The 12,273-nt window shown below is 40.4% G+C and overlaps 2 protein-coding genes across 12 annotated transcripts in view; one reads left to right on the forward strand and one right to left on the reverse strand.

The window, feature by feature from the left end:
• Window positions 1-7,302, reverse strand: part of DENND1B (DENN domain containing 1B) — a 265,783-nt gene extending 258,481 nt beyond the window's left edge. For 3 of the 11 annotated variants that reach the window (XM_078078238.1, XM_078078240.1, XM_078078234.1), the window contains exons 1-2: window positions 7,167-7,302; window positions 4,322-4,386 (exon numbers count right to left, since the gene is read on the reverse strand). In XM_078078238.1, the coding sequence (XP_077934364.1) occupies window positions 4,322-4,339 (18 nt within the window). In that variant the 5' untranslated portion in view covers window positions 4,340-4,386; window positions 7,167-7,302. Of the gene's footprint in view, window positions 1-3,081; window positions 3,191-4,321; window positions 4,387-6,166; window positions 6,358-6,501; window positions 6,705-7,166 lie in introns of those variants that run through there. The other 8 variants (XM_078078239.1, XM_078078237.1, XM_078078232.1 and 5 more) reach the window with 5 other exon arrangements.
• A 126-nt stretch (window positions 7,303-7,428) lies between these two features.
• C7H1orf53 (chromosome 7 C1orf53 homolog) overlaps window positions 7,429-12,273 on the forward strand; it is a 100,162-nt gene continuing 95,317 nt past the window's right edge. The window contains exons 1-2 of the mRNA XM_078078243.1: window positions 7,429-8,004; window positions 9,430-9,492. Coding sequence (XP_077934369.1) covers window positions 7,996-8,004; window positions 9,430-9,492 — 72 coding nt within the window. The 5' untranslated portion in view covers window positions 7,429-7,995. The remainder of the gene's footprint in view (window positions 8,005-9,429; window positions 9,493-12,273) is intronic.

Below are 12,273 nucleotides of genomic sequence, written 5' to 3' on the forward strand. Positions count from 1 at the left end.
GATACTGGGTTGGATGAGTTTATAAAAGTGGAAAGTCAGTAGCAAAGGAGGATTTGTTCCTAAGAGAAATTTTTCTACCTAAAGAGACAAGATAAAGAAAACAAGACCTAATAAAGATGTATTGAAAACTACAAATAAATAGCTAGGACTACTAGATCAAGGGTTCACTAAACAAAGAGACTTAAATCCTAAAAAAGAGTAGTGAGTGGGGAAGGGGGATATCCTGAGCCAGCATCAATAACACAAGGAAAAAGTTCAGTAATTTTTTTTATGTGGAATTACCCTTGATTCATTCATTTCAGGGAGAACACTGAATTCCTGTTTAAAAATAGATATACCTGCACCACATATAGTTTAAACTCTACTATTTCCTCACAGGGTAATAATGCAGCCTCTATCGAGCTGATTCGAGGTCACTACACAATGAGAGGCAATAGAGCAGATTTTAAAAATTAGATTAAATCTATTAAAAAGCAATAGATTAAAATACAGACTCTGGAGCCAGACTACTTTGGCCAAGTTTCTTCATTTCCCTGTGCTTCGGTTTCTTCACGCGCAAATGAAGACAGACGTTTGGTACGCCGCAGGATGGTGGGAGAGGTGAACAGTTGGTCCGCGTACACCAGCTAGAAGGAGGCGCAGCACAGAGCGCCACGGCCGCGTTAGCATGGTGTGGCCGCCGCTAACGCCCGTCACCCGCACTGCCGCCACGTGACGTAAGCGATCAACAAAATACAAAAGAGAAAGCTAGAGCACCAAAGCCACTGCCTGAAAGACAGACCCGAAGAGGGGGCATCGGCAACCCTGTACCGAGGAAGGCTTACTTTTCAGTTCCCTGAAGCCCTGAACCACTCTGGGGAATGCAGGGGCAGTGTGGTAACAGAAACTCTGCTGCTGGAACTGAGGACAGGCCATCGCTGCTGGCTCTACTTCACTGACTGCCGGGAAGCCTGGAGGAGTGACAACAGCAAGTCCCTTGGAAATCTACCAGGAAGAGTATTAAGATCTAAGTGTTGGCACTTCACTCTTGGATAGTTGCAGCAGAAGTTATTAGGGAAGTTGTCCCGCCAGGGAGACATCCGTGAAAATATGGGCCAACCAGTCTGTGAGACATCATCAGAACCGGTTCTACTAACCCTAGGGAACACAACAGGGAAACACAACCAACCACCCTCATGGCAATTTTTTTAACTTGTGGGACCCTCCATATGAAACTATTTCCCAGTGTTCTAAAATGTGCTGTTTTCAAAAAATCAATGTAATGCCTTTGAAACAAGTCCAAATAGCCATAGGTCAAATGAAGATCACCCCTTTACCAGAGCTAGCTATATTAAATTATATTTCAACAACTAATACCATTTCAAAACACCAACTAAAACTTAGTTAAATAATAATTTCTCTCTGAAGATATTTATGAAGTAAGCTACACAAGACAAATGAAAGAATTTAGAACCTCTCTATTAGAAAGTGAACAAGAGAAACACATCAAATATCTTAACGTAGTATCATCAATCTTAGCATAAACCACATTTATCCTGAGCATGGTATTTTCTATTGGATCAAACAGTCTTCAAAAAATAAACCAATAGGGGCACCTGGGTGGCTCAGTCGGTTAAGTGTCTGCTTTGGGCTCAGGTCATGATCTCGGGGTCCTGGGGTCAAGCCCTCTCCCTCTGCCCCTCCCTCCCCACTCATGTGTGCGCTCTCTCTCTCAAATAAAATCTAAAAAAATTAAAAATAAACTAATATTTTGAGAAATGTAGAGAACATTTTCATTTACTTCCCAACATCTATTCCTTGCCAGTTGTTTATTAATAATCAATCATAATAATCTTGCCATTCACCCCTCTACCACTACCCTGCCAATGATTATTTTAGGAATGTTTAAGCCCATGCCAACTTAGGCCACCGGGATCCAATGTTCTGGAAGATTCTGGGGAAAGATATTTTCTAGCTCTAAGCAGAGTGCCATGAAAAGCCAGTGTCTGTCACCCCCAAGGTCATAAAAGAGAAAGTAGAGTTCTAACGTCACTGCCATCCTAGAACCACAAGGAATCTAAATCTTCCAATGACACCAGTTACTATAAGTGGCAGAGCTGTGATGCAGAAAAAACCTGGATCTTTGATGACCTACTTCTAGACTTCCTCTTATAAAAACTATTAAGTTCCCTCATTACTTAAATTGGTTTTATATTTGTGCCCCCCAAACACCCTAATTTACACATTGTTTTCCAGGTTTATTACTATATAAGAATGTCATCCATGTTCATTTGAATGTTAGCAAAAACAAAAACTATCCTACTTTAAACAAACTGATACACATATCAGACTCAAAATAAACAGGTTTTATTGACAGTTAAATAGGAATATTCCAATAACTCTCTTTAATAATTTCTGGACTGTTTCCTGTAATATTTATCAATAAAGTAGAAAATTAATAAAAACATTTAGAAACATCAAACTCTCAATTTGACATAAAATTTAAAGCTCAAAAAGGTATAACTTGTTAGACCCTAAAAATATTAGTCATATTTATACTATTTAAGTCACAACGAAAAGAAGAAAAGTTGTTTATGCTTTTATATAGTTGACTTTAGCTTTATTAAAAATCTTTAGAATTTGCTGCCCGTGAGTCATATTAATGGAATACATGGGTAGAATGGATTAATTGCAACCTATAAAGAGGCTGAAGTGTTTAACCATTTGTTATATTCCCAACTTCACCATGCTGGATAAACTACTAAAATACACATGAAGATGTTTCTAATGAGTAGTAATTTAAACAATAACAACCGCAAAAAGGCAAGAAAGGAATAAAAGAAGGACACAAGCAGAAGATAAAAACGGGAATAACTAGTTCCTAAAAATGGAAAAGGGCAAAGGGACGAAGGAGTAAAACACTCAGAATTCTTTATGGAAAGGTCCCAATCTGACACGTGTACAGATCGTGTGTTATATAAGGTAGATCGATGCTTGTATCAAAATCGCATTAGCATGCATTTAAAATTACAGAGAAATTGTGTTTTCTAAAAGAATTTAGCTTGTTTTACAAACACATCAGGTAAGCATTAATTCACCCACCTTCACTAATGTTATGGTATAGGTATTCTGAAGAATTATTCATACCATAAATACACGAAAGAATAGATTTAAATTGGAGCTGAAAAAATTTGAGTCTTCAAAGAGAAGCTGGTTGTGCCTGGAAAGAATGTAAATAGACCACCTTTAACACAGATAGGACAACAAAAGATAACCTTTTTAATTGGAAAAGGCTCCCTACAACCTAGGATCACTCCCTGCCTGGGGACAAACCTGATCACAGCTATAGTTCAAACAGGCCAAAAAAAAAGCAGGCAGGGCTGGTGGAGTCAGGAACATGTGTGACTTCCTACCTAAAATTAGCCATGCCCATTTCACCACAAGCTGGGTTGGGCTCCTCTATTTTAAGGTGTGCAGCTCCAAATTGCTTAAGAGCATATAATTGCTGGCCAGTTTCTGGAGTTAAGAGTGTCAGCAGACTTTCCACCAAGTCTTTAGAATGGACATCTTTGTCTCCACAAAATCCCACACTTAATCGCCAAGTTATCTAGCATCTAAGTACATGGCAAGTGAAATCACACACTGGAAATATCCATGAAAACATATCACACAAGGACACATCAAAAAGGAAATAAGCAAAAAGAGACAGCCCTTATTCCTTTCTACTACACCTCCCCCTGATGCACACATATTATATATGACAAAAATAGGGGGGAAAACTGACAAAAGTGTCCTCATCTTTGCAGGAAATTATATAGAACTGACAGTTGAAACCCTTCCAAGTAATGTCACACCATTATTTACCTCCCTCTGAAAGTGCTTTGCTACTGGAGTAAATCCAACAGAAGGGGCTATTCAGTCTGCATTCTGCATTCCGGAAACATTAGAAGGGAATTGGTGTGGCTTCATTGTACCGGCAAGAGATTTTCACTAATGTTTAAAAAAGGAACTAAGTTTTCAAAGACAAATGAAAGAAAATGAAAAGGTGTTCATTACCGCCAAAACGATCGATCACTCTATCAACAAATGATAAAGCTGAGTTCTAAGTTATATGGCCTTAACGTACACCTGAAATTTAAGCTGCACAGATAACATTCATGGTTTCTACAATCTCATGGCGAAAACCTAACATCTACTTTACTAACAGCACCTTGAGACACTAGATGCAGAATATACATTTAGTACCATTATTATCCTGATACTATCATGTTCTAGCAGTCTACAACACTAACACTTGTTTTGATAGACTCAGTTATTTTAAGAATGAACAAAACACACATACCTTCATTTTCAGAGGCATGACATTTCACTTTCAATACCAAGTCAAAGGTTCTTTCTGGATTTTCCCTAAAAGAAAAAGAACTTTGTTTTATTTATTTCCTGTGACAAATAAGCATCTCTGCAGAGTTTATAAATTTCCTAACTCAAAAAACTAATCATCTTCTTGTTACAATGTATTCTATGTAACTATATGAGCACAATGCAGAAATAACAGTTTTTTCCCAGTTCAGTAATGTAAGAGGCTTAGGAGTTCTGAGACCCGGGGCAAACATTTAACCTCTGAGCCTATTTTCTCACCTATAAAGTGCCTTGCTCACTTCAGAGAATAGTTGTGAGTATTATAAATCAACTAATTTATGTGGAAGTACTTTTTAAAAGTATTAAGTGCTTTATAAATGTGAAGCATTGACTTTATCTTATTGAATCAAAATTGGAAAGTCAGTATGCTCCTAAGTATTTCTACCTTTTCCTGCCAACAAAGCTGGCCAGCAGGTTCTCAGGCTTTTTTTTAAAGGACTTACAGTATAAGTGTAAATGATGAATACCTGGTTCCACCTGCCACATTCTAGACCACCATAAAACAGTTACGATGCTCCTAAATTTGACACTTTGCATATGCTTCTCTTGAAATGTAATTATTGCAAAGCATGTTTAAAGTAGCAAACTGTACATAAACTGCAAGGCTAAAAAGAACAACAACAAAAACCTTGTTTTACTTCAATTATCTTTAGAGAAATTAGAAAAAGACATCTACCTTAATACTAGATTTTTCCCACCAGGTGCAGTAAGATTGCTTTGCTTCATTCAGAAGTTACCCACTTCTTTGTTAACTTCTCACACATTCAACCAATTCATTGGTTTAATTTCAAAAAGCAAACTGAAATCTACTGAGACACATTTTCTTTAACAGTTTTGTTTTAATCTCTTTCTGCTAGAAGATAAAAGATGAAGCAAAATCTGATACCACAATGTCCACGTGACCAAAGTGTTAATCTATCTGTTATTCCTGCGAAGGAGACCTTAGTGTCTTTGCATATTGGCTGTTTTAAAAATGTACTTCCTTTGATAAAGAATGCCAGTTTGGGCTTCTAAATAAACACTCGTTTTTTCTAAATTTATTACAAGAATCTAGAATCACAGGAAGTGACAAGCTATATAAATTAATTTGCAAATATACATTTCCTCAGCCCTCCAACTATTAACTTGTTTCAATGGAAATACTATGGATTTAGGTGACCTCCTCCCTCCTAATCCAATTAATGTCAAAAAGTATACTTTTTAAATCACTTACCCTGCCCCCCCATGTCAAACACTGAAGAAAATAATAATTTTCCCATTTTCCTAATATTTTTTGGAATCTCTTAGGTGTAAAAATTAAATATTGATGCAATTATACTGTGACATTTTACAAGCCTTTCACACTTACACAAATACACATAGTATTCCTTATTTTAAACTGGGGGAGTGGTGTGAAGAGGGAGTAAGGGAAGAAGAAATTCTTTGTAAAGTAAGTTTCAGGAAAAAAACAAAACATAGAACTCATACCTCTAAGACCCAAAACAAAATCACCACACTTCCTCAAATTGCTTTTTACATAATTAATCTCCTGATGAAAAATATCCATTGATACACACACATAAAAACACTATCTAATTGGATACCATTTTGCAAGCACCATGCATACACCCAGTGCCTATGTAAGTAAATACCTATCAGAGACCAATTTAATTTTATAAGAAAAACTGGAAGAAAACATCTGGGAAACTGATAACTATGCTTAACTATGCTTAAAAATGAAATGGTTATCTTCACGTTAGGGAAATACTTTAAATAATAACCGCTTAACCTCCACGCTGTCGCCCGCCGGGACACCAGCACGACGCAGACAGCCGACAGTCACGTCTGCCACACTCCGGGAGGAACAAGAAACCCACAGCGGGTGGCGGCAGCGGCCGCCAGGCCTCCTCCACCACCGGGAGACGCGGGCGTCGACGCGGCGCTCCCGGCCGCTCCCGGAGGAGCGGCGCCGACCCGCCGGGCCGGGGACGGGGCCGGGCAGGCTTTGCGGCCTAGCGCTGTCCCGGCGGCCGGCCGCGCACGGGGGCCGGGCCACAGTCGCCGTCTGGGGGGCCGGCCGCCGCGGGACGCCCCCACCTCCCGCCCGCCCGCGACCCCACTCACTTGGTCCTGCAGTCCATGGTTACATGTCGGTGTGAGGCCGTCCGTCCCGCCCCCGCGCCGGCCTGGAAGCCCACTGCCCCGCGCTGGGAGGGTCGCGCCGCCCCCGCCCACGCTGGCCGCCCCGCGGGGAAGGAGGCTACTCACAGCGGCGGCGGCGGCGGGCCCATGTCAGCGGCGCCCCCGGCGCTTCCCCGCCTCCCACCCCACCCCCCAGAGCCTTTTTGTGACAGCAGCAGCAGCAGCGGTGGCGCGGCCGCCGCCCCCGTCTTCGCCGGCCGCCGCCCCCGCCGCCTCCGAGGCTGGGGCCTCTCAGTTCCTGCGACCGGGGCCGCCCGCAGCGGCTCCTGCACCTTCTGCAAACCAGGAAGTCGCCGGGAGGGGGAAGGGGCGCGCGGGGGCGCGCCCGCCGGCCTCACCTGGGCCGCGCGGCCCGCGGGCCGGAGCCTGAGGAGGAGGCTGGGCGGGGTCCCCGCGCCCAGAGGGGCCGGAGGGTCGCGGGGAGCGCAAGTGTCTGCGGGGATGGCCCACGTACCGCTTTGTAACTGAGCCAGAAACGCAAGGTGCCCCCTGTGTCCTCAGCCCTGGACCAGCCGACTTCCTTTCTGGGTCCAGTCCAGGCTCCAGGGCTACAACCCACCCCAAAAGCAAAGTAATTGAAATAGTACCTCGATTTGCAGTCTTTTCCACACCATATGCACACGGAATTGGATCACTAATTAATAGGTATTGTTTGCTAGAACCTTCGTCGTTTGGGGGCGTTTCATTTCGCTTCAGACTGCACTTTCGGAGCTCAAGTTGATGCTCCTGACTCCTGCCTCACTCCGGCTGTGGCCTGGTTACTGCTCTCTGAAATCCAGAGCTGCCCCCCTCCTGATTCAGGAATGTTCAGACATGTGCACCTGCTAAATAGCCTTGTCAAGTAGCAAAATGGTAGTGCTCCACTTGCCGGCACATATGGAAGCCAGACGTTCTTACATATACCACAGGACCGCAGAACGCCAAAGACTGACTTTGGACACGTTCTCCAAGCGGCAGACCTCATAGAACTGCAGCCTAGGAAGCTCAGGGAGGGCACAACTGAGGGGAAGACGGGCCAGTATAAAAAGCTAAAATTTACAGGGCACTAAAGTCCCTGTTAAGCAGGTTATATGCATTGTCACAGTACTTCCCATAACTCTATGTGATAGATACTTGCATCAGCATTTTATGGATGAAGAAACAGGCCAAGCTAATCCAGCAGGTGATGGCAGAGCTGGATTTCAGAACAGGTCTGCTTGATGCTGATAATTTCCTTCTACCACGTACTGCCTCTCCACGTTCTGCTGCCTTATATCTAGAATCTACTGAGAAGAGATGTAGAAAAAGTCTTGATTGTCCAGGACTGGACTCTTACACGGAGATCTTCAGGAGAAGGCTTCTCCCGCCAACATTCCCACACTTGACACATGGCCACAGTGTTTTTCAGCCACATAGGGGTTGCTTCAGACTTTATTCATGCAAAAGGTAAGATGATGAGAGGAAACCAAATGTGGTATGAATAGAGTATGAGTCATGAGACATAAAAGTCATACAAGGAGTCTTGGGAATTAAAGAATTCAGAAGCAAAAACCTAACATTAAATTCAGTTACGCAGATCTTAAATGTTCTTGCCAAAGGTAGGTGTTACTTGGTCAACAAAACGAAATGTATTTTGTAGACACAGACCTGATAGTTAAAAATAAGGTCAAGACATAATAGGGAAACAAAAATATTAGATTTAAGCATGATATGTGCTGTCATAGCTTGACTTGGGGTGAGACACTTCAGTTTCTCAGTTCCTACATTTGTAAAATGGGAATTATTACTTGTATATCACATGAGCAATGTGATATTCAAGTTAAAAAGTACTACACATTTGTGTGATCTTTAAGGAAATTATTCTGTGGATTTCGGTTTCACAATTAGGCAGTCTATACCACATAAATTTTTTCCCAAATGAAGCTTTTTTCTACCCAAGAACTTACCATAGTCCAAAGCCTTGAAAAAAATTCTGTAAACTAAAAACCACTTCTGCTCCAAGTGTTACTAAATTTCTCAAACTTCTCCTTTCATTATAATTAACTCTTTTCCCAAGAAAAGGAACCCTACCTGGGAAGATGCCTACATCAGGAGTATTTGTTAGTGGTAAGAAAATATTAATACAATTGTTTTCCTTCTCCATTTGTTGGGATTTAAGTGACAGTCATACCCCTGCATAATATAAAATGTTATTTTTTTAATCTATCTTAAGTATATGAAGGGAAAACACTGCATATGCGCACACAAAGCAAATCTTTTTAAACCAGCTCTTAGGCTGACCATGATGAGGAGATTTATTTATCTGTTCTGATATTACTGAGTTAAAAGGGATAGGAACACAGAAGGACACAATTTACATGATTTGTTAAAAATTACTAAAAAAGGAAATTTTTTGTACACTTATTTTGGTGATATGTTTAATGAAGCCAGTAGTATAATTTTAGCAATGTTCATTTCATATGGAACTTCTGATATGACCGATAGAGAAGTGTGCAAAGGGCGAGCCTTCAAGTTGGTATTATATCTTCACAAGATCATATTTCAGCAATAATATTTCTTATTTGACAATTGATACTAACATTTTTCAGGACCACAGTAGTCAAAAAACATGGTCTATATTGTTGCCAAAGAACATAGTCTATAAACTATTAGTCTTTTTTCAGTGTTTTAAGCTCATTTTAAATTTTTGGCATGTGTTTATAAAGAGTGTGTGTTCAGCAGGTCTTGGGCAAGGTGTTCTCTAAAATATGTCCTTGATCAGAACTTGCCTATGGTTTTGCCATAGCTTGCTTGCCCCAAATTGCAATTATCTGCTATTCCCAAATAAACCCATTTTTTGCTGGAAAAATAACTGACAGTTTTATTTTTAAGGTTAACATTATTTTGGTGATCAGAAATGGGATCCAGAGAAGACCCTCAGCAACTCTGATGCTGGTGAGCAAACAGATGCCACAGAGTCGATTGGGCCCATTGCTTTCTTGCCAACCCTGGAGTTTGAGGGTAAGATTTTTCCTGGATTTAGAGCTCCACTCTCTTTGTGTTTGAGCTCGCCAGGCTTTATTCAGGCTGTATTTTTAAGGCCTATCCTTTCTGAGAGGACTTGTTTGTTCTTCGGTCTTACTCCTTTTTCAGAACCAGATTGTTTCTAGTGGAACTGTGCCTGTTAGAAGTGTGTTGGCCTTCAATCCAATTCCTTTTCAGAACCAGACTGTTCCTGATGGAACTGTGATGGCCTTCCATTTGATTCCTTCTGGAACCAGGATGTTCATGTTGAAACTGTGGTGTTAAGGAATTTTTCTCTTTGCTCTAGAAAAACCTCTATAAAATGGAATCCCACTCATCAAAAATGCTTTGAAAGTAGTGGGTCCACCCACTACTGGGACCCTAGTGGTTTTATGTTTAAAAACTATGGTCCCTCTTCAGTGCATTTCTAACCTAAATGGATCAACTTAACCAAAAGTAATTTAGAACTTCAGTGGCCATGATGGGGAATTTCAATCTCCCCAAACTTAACTTGTTTTTCTTAAAATTAAATTAGAAAGCTGCAGCTCCTAAGAAAAACAAAACAAAACAACAAACAAACAAAAGACCTTGATCAAGTATTATGATTGTGTTATTGATATTTTCTATTACTATGATTGTGTTATTGATATCTTATATTACTGAATTTGCATCTGCTTGGCAATTCATTCATGGGAGAGATGACTTAAAATTTCCTAATATGATGGCAGATTTGTCTATCTCATCTTATAGTTCTGTCACTTTTTGCTTTATGTAGTTGGGGTCTGTGTCATCATAAGCAAAGCAGTTTATAATTATTTTATTTGCCTGGCAAATTTATCATTATGTTGTGACTTTCTTTAACTCTAGTAATTCTTTTGTCTTAGCATTTAAATGGCTTTCTTCTGATTAGTATTTGCCTAGTATTGGTATAACTCTTTTCACTCTATTACATTAAAACTTTCTAAGTCATTACATTTCAGATTTATCTAACTAGTGTTAATTTTGACTTTTAGTATGGTCTAATAATCTTTGACTCTTAGATCAAACATTTAGATCATTGCATGTTTTATAATTGCTGATATATTTAAATGTATTTGTCATCTAATGTTGTGCTCCCCATTTGTTTTCTTCTGATCTATGTGTTGGGTTTTTTTTTTTTTTCTTTCACCATTGCCTTCTTTGGGATTATTGACTGTTTTTATGCTGCCACTTTTCCTCCTAGATTCTAGTTGGGAAGTTATATACTCTGTTCCTGTTTATTTAGTGGTTATCCTAGAAATTTTAACAGGTAAATTTTAACTGATTAAATTCAGAATTTATCAATCCATCAACCTTCTCCCAGGCAGCACAAGGACCTTTAAAACACTTTTAAAAATGACTTTCATCAGTCCTGGAAAATTCTGAACTCCATTCTTTCTCCCCTTTCCTTCTGGGACTCTTACTATATATACATTCTCATTTACCCTCTGTATGTCTTAACATTTCTTTCATAGTTTCTTCTTTTTTTTCTTTTTTTTAATTTTCCTAGGCTGAATTCTGGATAATTTTGCAGATATCTTTCTGTTCATTAATTCTTTCTCTGGCTGTTAAATCTTCTGTTAAAGCTATCCATTTAGTTTTTAATGTATATTATTTTCATTTCTAAAGTTCTGTTTGGTTATTTTTTTTTTTTAAGATTTTATTTATTTTTTGATGGAGAGAGACACAGCGAAAGAGGGAACACAAGCAGGGGGAGTGGGAGAGGGAGAAGCAGGCCTCCCGCCGAGCAGGGAGCCCGATGCGGGGCTCGATCCCAGGACCCTGGGATCATGACCTGAGCCGAAGGCAGACGCTCAACCATCTGAGCCACCCAGGCGCCCCTGTTTGGTTATTTTAAATCTACTTTCTCTTCATTCATATTTTTAAGCCTCTCCTTAATTTCTCAAGATATATTTAACATACATATTTTCAATTCTATTTCTGATAATTCCAATATCTGAAGCATCTGTGAGTCTGATTCTACTATCTGATTTTCTTCTGCTGGCTCTTACTTACAGTCTCTTGTTTTTTTTCTTTTGATTTCTTTTTATGTTACCTGATCCTTGGAGTTTTATGTGCAGAAATGTAGTGAGATCTGAAAAGAGGAGTTCTCTGGAAAGAATATTCATTTACTCTTGGTAGATGTCTGGAGGGTCACTACCCAGTCAGGGCTCTTTCATACTAAATTCTCAACTTGAAATTTTTCAAACCACCCATGTGAGATCAATTTATAGTTATGAATCCTTAGGGGCACCTGGTGGCTCCATCAGTTAAACGTCTGCCTTTGGCTCGGGTCATGATCCCAGGGTCCTGGGATCGAGCCCTGCATCAGGATCCTTGCTCAGCAGGGAGTCTGCTTCTCCCTCTGCCCTTCACCTTGCTCATGCATGCTCGTTCTCTCTCTCTCTCAAAATAAAATCTTAAAAAAAAGACTCCCCCCGCCCTCCAATTCTGCTCCAGTGTTTTGAGACAATCAGTTTCGCTTGAATCCCTTTGGAATGCCAGGTTATGAGGGTATCCTATTGAACTCCTTACATTAGGAAGGTCCTCAAGCCCCATGAGGCTGTAATAACAGGTTCTCAAGCTCATCTAGCTTAACAAATACCTTCAAGATGAATGGTGGCTCTGGTGGCTACTTTTACTTATTCCCAACCTGCACCCCCCCACACACACACTACCACCACCAAGTATTCC

The sequence above is a fragment of the Halichoerus grypus genome, chromosome 7 (genome assembly GCF_964656455.1).
Source record: "Halichoerus grypus chromosome 7, mHalGry1.hap1.1, whole genome shotgun sequence".
Lineage (NCBI taxonomy): Eukaryota > Metazoa > Chordata > Mammalia > Carnivora > Phocidae > Halichoerus > Halichoerus grypus.